The sequence below is a fragment of the Elephantulus edwardii genome, unplaced genomic scaffold (genome assembly GCF_000299155.1).
Source record: "Elephantulus edwardii isolate Elephantulus edwardi_28Jun2011 unplaced genomic scaffold, EleEdw1.0 scaffold00017, whole genome shotgun sequence".
NCBI classification, from domain to species: Eukaryota; Metazoa; Chordata; class Mammalia; order Macroscelidea; family Macroscelididae; genus Elephantulus; species Elephantulus edwardii.
Window position 1 is genome coordinate 14,181,791 of NW_006399767.1, and position 9,650 is coordinate 14,191,440.

General features: G+C 52.2%; 1 protein-coding gene across 1 annotated transcript in view; it reads right to left on the reverse strand.

Annotated features, from left to right (window-relative positions):
• Positions 1-2,709: 2,709 nt before the first annotated feature.
• Positions 2,710-9,650, reverse strand: part of SRF (serum response factor (c-fos serum response element-binding transcription factor)) — a 7,165-nt gene continuing 224 nt past the window's right edge. The window contains exons 2-8 of the mRNA XM_006881965.1: positions 9,281-9,650; positions 7,393-7,659; positions 5,577-5,838; positions 4,762-4,881; positions 3,411-3,602; positions 3,022-3,098; positions 2,710-2,805 (exon numbers count right to left, since the gene is read on the reverse strand). The exon at positions 9,281-9,650 is cut by the window's right edge and continues 21 nt beyond it. Of these exons, the coding sequence (XP_006882027.1) occupies positions 2,710-2,805; positions 3,022-3,098; positions 3,411-3,602; positions 4,762-4,881; positions 5,577-5,838; positions 7,393-7,659; positions 9,281-9,650 (1,384 nt within the window). The remainder of the gene's footprint in view (positions 2,806-3,021; positions 3,099-3,410; positions 3,603-4,761; positions 4,882-5,576; positions 5,839-7,392; positions 7,660-9,280) is intronic.

Below are 9,650 nucleotides of genomic sequence, written 5' to 3' on the forward strand. Positions count from 1 at the left end.
CCCCCCATCATAACATCCACTCAAAACCTAGGAACCCAGGCCTTTTGTCACAACTCCCACCTTCTAAAGTATGCGTCGCTGCACACTTTTAAATTGCTTAGAAACAAATCCCCCCCCCCCCCATGTATTACTGTCATTTGCGGCAACGTGTTAATGAAAATGGTTAAGTATCCGGCAAAGCCATGCACAGGGAAAAGGCTCCTGCCCCCAAAATGTTCATTAAATTAAATCATAACGGGTTCAATGGTCCAGACCACCCCTTTGCATTTCAGTTTTCATCAAGTAGCCTGGCTGGATTTTCAAAACGAGTGGTTTGGATTTGTTTGGTTTTTTTTGGGGGGGGGGGTTTGAGGTTTACTTGTTTATGCTATCCTCCTTATGTGAAAAAACAGGCCAAAGATCCTCACAGTCTGTGCACAAAAATGATACATTTATTGAAAGAGTATTTTTTTTTAATACAAAAGAAAGCTCTGTACATAGGACTGTGACCATGTCTACTATTCCTGGGTCAACATCCCAGGGGAAGTAGAAACCACTGACATACACACCCTACATTCACACACACTTTCACACAGGTGTGTGCACACACATACACACACGCACACACCCCAGAGCCACCAAGGAAGGGGAACACCAAGGGTTGCTGCACATATAAATGCCACCTCATCCCTGATGCACACATGTTCTCACAAGGCCACGCTCACACAACACACAATATAAACATTTTGCCTGATTCACTCACTGGGTCTGTCTCTTGTGGGAAGGAAAGCAGAAATTCATCAGTCCTCCCTTGGGTGGGGAGTGAGTGAGTGGTGGTGGAGTGAAACAAGAGCAGAGCAAAGGGTCTGGGCAGCTACAGACCTGAGTCCCAAACTCCCCCACTCTCTGGCCCCTGCTATGCCATGCCCCAGCCTTGTAAGCCACCCATAAACCCCATTTATCTCCAGGAGAAAAGCCCAGAAAGGTGACTTGTATCTTGGCACCCCAAAGTAGGGCAAGACAACAGTGGGGGTTAGAGATTAGGGGGGTCTCAAACATGTCGGCAAGTCATCATCCCCTTAGGAAGTAGGCTGTGTGTAAAATCCTCCCCTCCCCCTTCACCTAACCACAGAAGCAGGTTTGTTTCTACTGAAGGCAGTCATAAAGGGCTAATAACACTCCAGCCCCACTGCTGCGGCTTTTGAAGCGCCCTTTCTTGATACAGGTGGTGAAGGTGTAGGCTCTGACACAGGGCAAAAGACCCTTTCCTATTCAGGCCCACCCTCAAGGTCTACCCCAAAGAGGGTAAAGGGGGTGAGGCACAGCCCCTGTACAAATTACATAAATACTGAGGTTACACTTAGAAAAATAAAGTCATTTTCTTCAAGGCTTTTAGTCTTAATTTAAAAAAGTTACAGTAGCTGCTCACTCCCTGGGAGAGCTGCCCAAATCTGGCTCCCCTGCAGGACTCAGCTCAAGAGCCACTCCTACTTCTGACCCTTTCCTGCCTCTCACCCCTCCCAGACCCCACCCTGCTCACTGCAACTTGGGCCCCAGGCCTCTACAGGCTCCTGGGGAGACACAAGGCTGCAATGCCCATGCCTGTGGCACAATAAAGTAATTGCCTCAACCTGACACCCTCCCTCCCCAACCCCACATTTGGTCTCCCTCTTCCCTCTCCCCAGCAACACCCTTTAGGGCAAAAAAGAGGCCTACTGTTGTGGGTCACCCTCCCCACCCCAAGGGGCATGGCCTGAGGGTCCCTCCCCCGGCTTTCTCCTGGAAACAACCCAGGACCGGGTGATCCCAGAATCTCCCCCACACACTGACAGGCCCCACAATCATGGGGTAGCTCTATCCCCAGGGGCCCAGCCAGTTCTGGGGAGCCCAAAGGCTCCCCAGGGAAGGGGAGTTTGGGCAGGGAGGGGGACAAGAAAAACACCATAAAAAAAAGTTAAATATTTTAAAAATATATATTTATAGATTTGTTTTCACTTTGTCTCCTCAAATAAAAAGTTCAAAATCAACTTTAAGTAAAGCAGCTGGGGTGAGAGTGGGGGGGGGGGAAGACAAGAGGGAGAAGGGAACACTGGTAGTTCCCTCCATCCCAGGAGCCCCCCGGATAGTCCAAGGGGAGAGGCAAGGCAGGGCAGGTGGCCCCAGGAACCTGCCCAGTGCACAGGCCCAGCTACTCAGGAGCTGAAGGGGCACAGGGCAGCGGTAGGAGGAAAGTCTCCCACCTCCCAGCTGGCTCCCTGAGGGGAAGTGGCAGGGCCTTTTCACCCAGCCTGTGGCAGACACATTGCTGACCTGGGTCAGCAAAGGCGGCTAGGGAGAGGCCCCAACTGCTTCCTCAGGGGAGGACTCAGTGCCTAGTCCCACAGAAGGCCTGTGTGTGGGCACTGTCCCATTAGGTGTAGCTAATTAATACTCATGGCAAACATTGAGCCAGGCTGGCAAGGGGAGTCTGAGGGGGCAGGGCAGCCCCACCATCAACAGAAATGGGAGGTGGAGCCAGAAGGCAGGGGAGGGAGGGAGGGCGGGCACAGGGGAGGGCAGGCAGGCCCATTTCTTTGGCTGGAGTGAGAGGGCTCAGTCCTGTGGCTGCCCACTCCTCCTCCCCGCCTCCCTCCTGCGGCCTGTCAACGTGTGTGTAAAGAAACCGTGAAAAGGCAACAATAAATAAGTGGTGCCATCCCTTGGGCCATCTGTCCAGGGCGGCGGGACGGATCAGTCACTCTTGGTGCTGTGTGGGGCGTCCAGGTTCACCACCTGTAGCTCGGTGAGGTTGCTGCTGCTCCCGGCCTGCTGTCCTATCACAGCCATCTGGAGGCAAGTGGGCATGTGAGGAAGGAAGAGGCAGGAGGTGACCAGCCTGTTCCAGCTCCCACCTGCTTATGTGAATGTCTGCTCCAGGCCTGGCCAAGGAGACAGACAGGCCACCTGGCTAGGGAGTCTAACCTTAACCAGTCAGTAATGGGGTTCCCCCAAGGTCAATAAAGAAGTGCCTGGCTGGACTGGGGTGGACAGTGCCCCACCTACCTGATGAAGCTGAACAGCAGAAACAGGAATTTGTACTGTCCCAGATGGCGCTGTCAGGAACACCTGGGGGACACCACCTGGATTGGGGGCGGATATCACAGGAAGAGTGTCAAGCCACCTGCTTGAGAAAAACTTGTAGACATTCAGGAAGTGGGGTAACAAATGCACATGTGACTTATGAACCTCGGATGCAAGTACCCAGGGCTGCTCTTGGTGTGATCAATCAAGCTAAGGGTGTGTGTGTGTGTGTGTGTGTGTGTGTGTGTGTGTGTGTGTTTGTTTTAGAGAATATGTGTGTGAGCATCTGACTATGTATATGTGTGTTAGGCAAGTGAACAGGTGGAAGGGAGTTAAAGGTTCTCTTTCCTTCATCTGCACCCTCCACTCACCTTGCTCCTGGACCTGGCTGTGGGACACCTGCATGGTGGATGGGGCCTGGGAAAAGGCATTGAGCACGGTGAGGCTGCCATCAGCTAAGCCCGAGGTGGGTGCGTACATCACCGCGTGGGGGCTGGGGTACATCATGTGGCCTCCCACAGTTGTGGGCACGGACGATGTCATGATGGTGGCAGGTAACGTCACTGGTGAATACAAAGCATGTTAGGAAGGTCAGCACTATAGATCACCACAGCCCAGCCATTCCAGGCCTCCAGTGTTCTGCTATTCCCCTGACTAGAAACTAGACTCTTCTACTCAATTATTGACTAAAAAAAATATTCTTTTTTCCCTTGAACACAGCAGCACCAACATCTCATTGGAACCTATCACACATTATTATTCAATCATCCATCTGCTGCTGAATTCTCTATTTAGAAACCCTAAGGTCTGCGGAAAAACAAGTGTGACACTGACTGATGCACTCAAAACAAAGTCAGATTCTTCTTTTTCTAGAGTTCCATCATCCTAACTTTTAATCTGTTTTCATTCCTGTTTCCTCTGTCTCACTGTGCAGCTAACAACTTCATTTTTTAAAAAAAAGCACTGTCATACAGTCACCTGGGAATCTTGTTAAAAAGCAGATTATGATTCAGTAGGTTTGAGTGAGGCTTAAGAATACACTCAAACTCACTGCTGTCAAATTGGTTCCAACACACAGCCTCGGGTTTCCAAAGCTGTAAATTGTAATAGGAAGAAACAGCTTTTTTTTTTTTTTCTCCCTTGGAGTAGCTGGCAGATTCAACCCACCAGAGCTGAGAAGCTTTGTGGGTAGCAGATCAATTCCCTAGGGACTATGCTGAGTGAGGATCAAGACTCTGCAATTCTATCAAGATCCCAAGGGGATGTTGATGTTGCCAGTCTACAGATGACACTTTCTGTGTCAAGCCAGTAAATGGTAAGAACTTAAAAGTAACTTAATTGTGAAAATGTCTCAGCATTTCTGAAATGACTAGAGACACTGGAACGGTATTATAGCCATTCAAAACCTAGAGCACCCTCTTCACAAGAAGGTAACCACATCACACAACGAATCATTGCTGCAAAGCTCATCAGAGTGAGAAGGGTGGTTTCTAATTTTTTTCTGGAATCTACAGTTCTATTGTAGTGCAAAATTCAAAACCCAGTCATCCTTATCTGAATTTCTCACCAAAGATCAGGGTAAAAACCTGTCCCTAAGAATTCTGTGACTTAAAAAAAAAAAAAATTCTGTGACCTGAGTTAAAGGGTATTGCTGCTGAGTACCAGACACTAGATCTCCCAGGGGAGGTGGGATGGGGAAGGGAGCAGGGCTCCAAGCTATACCTGTCCCGCTGGAGGAGGTTTGTGTGAGGTCTGTGCTGCTGTCGCGAGAGGGAGAAGCTTGCTGTGGGGCCTGGTGCACCTGAATGGCCTGCACTGGGACCTGCTGGGCCACTGCTCCACCTGCAATACAAAGGTTTCCTTATATTTTGCCCTGACTAGCCACCACCTCTATTCAAGCACCTTCAAATACCCCTCAGGCTTAGGACCTGACACCCTGGTCCCCAAGACTAATCAATCTTTCCTGGGAGCTAAAGAAGCCTTTCATATCCTGAATCTCACCTCTAGGGCCTTGCACACTCTATTCTCACCCTTTCATCATCATCTTTCAGACGATGTAGGAGCTAGCATTGAACTATCAAGAACATGATCAATGGATCTCTGATGGCCTAGTGGCAAAAAGCAGCACTGCAACCCCAGAGGTACGTGGTTCGAATCCACCAGATGCTCTGCTGGAGAAGGAGGGGCAATCTCCTCCTGTACCAGTCAGATCTGATTTGACAGTACATTCACACACACACACACACACACACACACACACAATAGTAATAATAATAAAAAAAGAGCATGACTCAAGGCAAGGGCTAGTGGGGTAACATGGACACAGGCCATAATAGTTCAATTAGGCCAGAGCACATAACTGGAAGAGATTATAAAGAAGAGTAGGCATCTCAGTGGGATGGCACATGCTTCTCTTAGTCTCTGGCCCTTTCTTCCTGAACAGAGTATGGCTCTCCTTACAGTAAATCTAAAATCTACTCTTACCATACTCAGTTTGCCCCAGGGAGGATGAATCTTACTCTGCTCCTGTGACTCACCAGGCATGAGAGTGAAGCTAGTGGGCAGCTGCATGAGGCTCCCAGAGGAGACGGGGCCGCTGCCTGTACTCTTTAGCACGGTCCCGTTGGCACTGCTGACGGCGCTGGGGCTGACACTAGCAGACACTGGTGCCAGGTAGTTGGTGATGGGAAAGGAGGGGCCGCTGCTGACTTGCATGGTAGTAGAGGTGCTGGGTGCTGTTTGGATGGTCGAGGTGGTACCTGGCAGGTTGGTAACTGTGAATGCCGGCTTCAGTGTGTCCTACAACCAGAGTAAAGATGGAGCAGTGAGTCTCTAGCAGATCCAGTCCCTGCAGAAGCTTTGCGTGCTGAGAGCCCAAATTCTGGAGCCAATTTGTCTGGGTTCAAATCCCAGCTCTGCCACTTACCTGCAGCCTGACTCTTGGCAAGTTACTGAACTGCTGAGCTTCAGCCGCCTAACTGTAAACGGGGGATAATACATTCCTCATAGGTATTTGAAATGAAATACACTAACATATGTAAAACCAGTAAAACTGAGCCAAGCGCACACACACATACACCAAAACACAAATCCCACAACCTTTTAAGTATTTACTACTCTACCCAATGGTAATCATCATCATCATCATTGTAATTGTCTAAGCACTTGGTCCATACAGACTATGGTAATCACAATGGCTATAAAGGTCTGTTCCTAAGTCTGACAGTGTGGCCATCTGTGTAATCCTGGAAAAATCTCTTTCTCTGAGCCTCAGTTTTTCTGTCTGGTAAACGAAAAGTCTGGGTTAAATGTTTTTTAAAAGGATCCTTCCAAATCTGATTAGCCAAGCTTCTGAGAGAAACTAAGAATTTTCCAGAAAACTTTTAGGAGCGTTGTTGATGGTCTGGCAATGAGGCCCTTTAGAAGTTGTCAACTACCAAAGGAACTCATTCACTCAAAAGAATTTCCCAGGAATAAATGCGTTAAAAAGATTTGAAAACTATGACCAAAATGCCTAAAACATTTGTCTCTCCCTCTAGAAGTCTTTGTTTTTAGAAAGGAAAGAAGCCTCGAGCTGCGAACTGAACTAAGCCTCAGCGGAGTAAGGGGCTCACAGGCAGGGAGTTGGGGGCGGGACAGCACAGGATGTTTGCTGAGCAGCCGGGTTTGAGGCACCTGATTGGCGAAGGCGTTGCTAAGGCAAACAGTGCCGCTTCCTCCGATTGGCCAGCTAGTTAAGGGCCACCCGGAAGGTGGGGCTCTCCAGGACGAACAAGGGAGGAAACCCCACCCCCTCTCCTTACCGGGAAAAGGAAGGGGGAGGCGTTAACTAGGGCTGGCAACGCTGCAGCGGGTGCACTCCCTAACGTGCCTGGGCCCGGACATCCTGAGGGGTTAGGAGGCTGACTAGTAAGGTAATCTCCGGCCCTGCCGGTGAGCCAGCCAGCCTGCGTACCCGCCGACCACAGAGGGTTCCCAAAACTCGGGGACCCTCCAGTGCTCCCTTCCAACTCCTGGGAGCTAAGCGTCAGGAGGGCAGGGCTTAGCGACACCCCCGCCCCCAGCGGGGAGACAGCTGGCGGGAGGAATGCGAGCGCCCTGCCAGGCAGGAGGCTGCGGGCGGGAGGCCGGCGTGGAGCCGGAGCCGGCCTTATATGGGCACGGAGGCCGCTGGCTTATCTAGGGGGCCGGCCTCCTGTCAGGATCTCGAGGATGAACACCTGTCCCCCAGGATGAGGGGCACCAAGTCCCACTCTAGACCTGGGGACACCTACCCCACCAGTCCTGGCTGCTCTCTATGCACTAAATCTTTCCCCTCCCTCCCCACTCTTCAGATAGGTGACCCAAACCCACCTTGGTCTCCCCACTACTGTCGGACTCGGACACTTGGTAAGTGAGGTCTGTCTCTTCAAAGCCCGTGGCACTCATTCTCTGGTCGGTGGTGGGGTCCGAGCGGGGTGGAGAGTCTGGCGAGTTGAGGCAGGTCTGAATCAGCGCCTTGCCTGTCTCACTGGTGATCATGGGCTGCAGTTTTCGGGTGGCAAAGGTGTACACATGGCCTGTCTCGCTGGCCACCAGCAACAGCACCTGTGTCCCTGTTAGTGTGGACAGTTCATAGGCCTGGAGTAGAGGGTAAGATGAGCAAGTCAACAAAAACTTTTCATCCATCTCTACTTTCCTTGAAAAGTAGAAAACATAAAACCACAAAATCCTCTCAAGCCCAGATTCCCATAATAAACTTTCTCTCCAAGGACAATCAGGGTCCTGACTGGACATCAGATGATGAGCTGGGGAGAAGTGTAACTACACGTGCTTTCTCTGAGGTGTGGCATCAAACTGCTGATACCCTCAACAAAACAATTGCAGCTTCTTGGTACATATATCCTCAAATAACCCAGAGGGGTCTTTTATAGTTGTTCCCCATCCACAGCATAGTGTCCTCACGGAGAAAGGGCTCCCAGCCCCTCCAGTGTCACCTAACTTCCCGAAGACATTAGGGATTAGGGGCCACCGAAGCACCACACGGCCCCATGTTCTCAGACACTGCAACAGGCCCTAACCTGTTGCCACACACAGCCTTGCTTGTCCTTCTGGTCTGTAATACTGTACTATCCTTTTCTACTTCTTTGTCAAGTGAAGCAGAAATAATTATGGGAGGAGAAAACAGTCTTGCATTAGGATCTTCCTCTATAAGGTTCCCCTCTCAATCTCCTACTGATCAAGTGACAAGTGACACTGGCACAGCAGTGCTGGAAGGTGGAGGTGGAATTACATAGCCAGGAACACAAATGAGGGGGAGTCTTTAAGGAGGACCCTATAGATGCCATCCTCATTCCCAACCAAGTTCTAGCCTCCACCTTGGGAGCCACTCAGATTTCTATGTGATGCAAATACAAACACCAGCTAGAGGCAAGAGGACGTCAGTTCCTCTGCCTGCGCCCCTTCTCCTGTAAGGCTCCTGTTCTCTAAGATACCTCATTTCATCACCCTGGTCTCTGGCTGGCAAGGGGTGGAATTTCTACCTGTCTGCACACCTTGCCTGCCTTTCTTCCGGACACCATGCAGATTCTCTCAAAGCCCATTTGTCCCAAAGGCAGGCAGCATGTCAGCTTCCAGTGGAAGGCACTGGATGACACATAGCCATCACAGGGCTTGGTCACTGGTGCTCAGGGCCAACTCAGTTCTCTTGCTCTGTCCCCTCACCTTTAGGATCCAAGGACCCTGATGGGTTCCCGCCCTGTCTTCCCAGCCAGCACTACTCCAGCGGTGCCCACCTTCCTCCCACACATCGCTCCTTCATTGTTGTCATTACAGCTACCTTTCCAGCTCCAGCCTCTCCAATTTCCTACCTTCTCCCGTGCACCCGGCCTTCCTGGCATCCCTTTGCCCAACATGGGGACACACAGGACCTACTAGCCCTCGTGCTTCATCAGACACCCCTTCGGCCGCCCAGAAGCCTCGCGTCACGGTTCTTCACCCCTTCGGCTCCACTAGGGCCCCGTTCCGGTCTCCCCGGTCACTCCCACCTCGGCGCCCCCCGCCCCCCGTTTCCAGGACGTCCGCGGCATCTCCCCTCTCCCCACATTTCTCTGCCGGTCCCTCCCCTTTCTCCCTACTCGGGTCCCAGCCCTCTCCTCCCACACGCCTCCAGCGGGCTCGCCGCCTCTCACCTCCACCTCGGCTCTTTTTCCCCCCACCCCTGCACGGTCCCCCGTGGCCCGCCGGCCTCCCCATCCGGTACCTTCTTCATGATGCCCGTCTTCCTCTTGCTGAAGGTCGTGTAGCGCCGCAGCTTGTTGTCGATGAACTCCATCTTGATCTTCACGCGGCCCCGGGTCTTCTTGCCCGGCTTGGCTCCGCTCACGCCGCCGCTCACCGGTCCGTAACCCCCGGTGGCCGCAGCCGCCGCCTCGGGCCCACCGACCACCACCCCGAGCTCCATCTCGCTGAGGCTCCGCTTCAGGCCGCGCCGCTCGGCGCCCAGCTCCTCCTCCTCGCCCGACTCCGAGTCGCCCTCGCTGCCGCTGTACAGGGCCCCCGCGCTGGGCGCCGGGGTGCTGGCCGCCGCCGCTGCAGCCTCCCGCTCCAGGCGGCCTGCCCCGAGCCCCGCG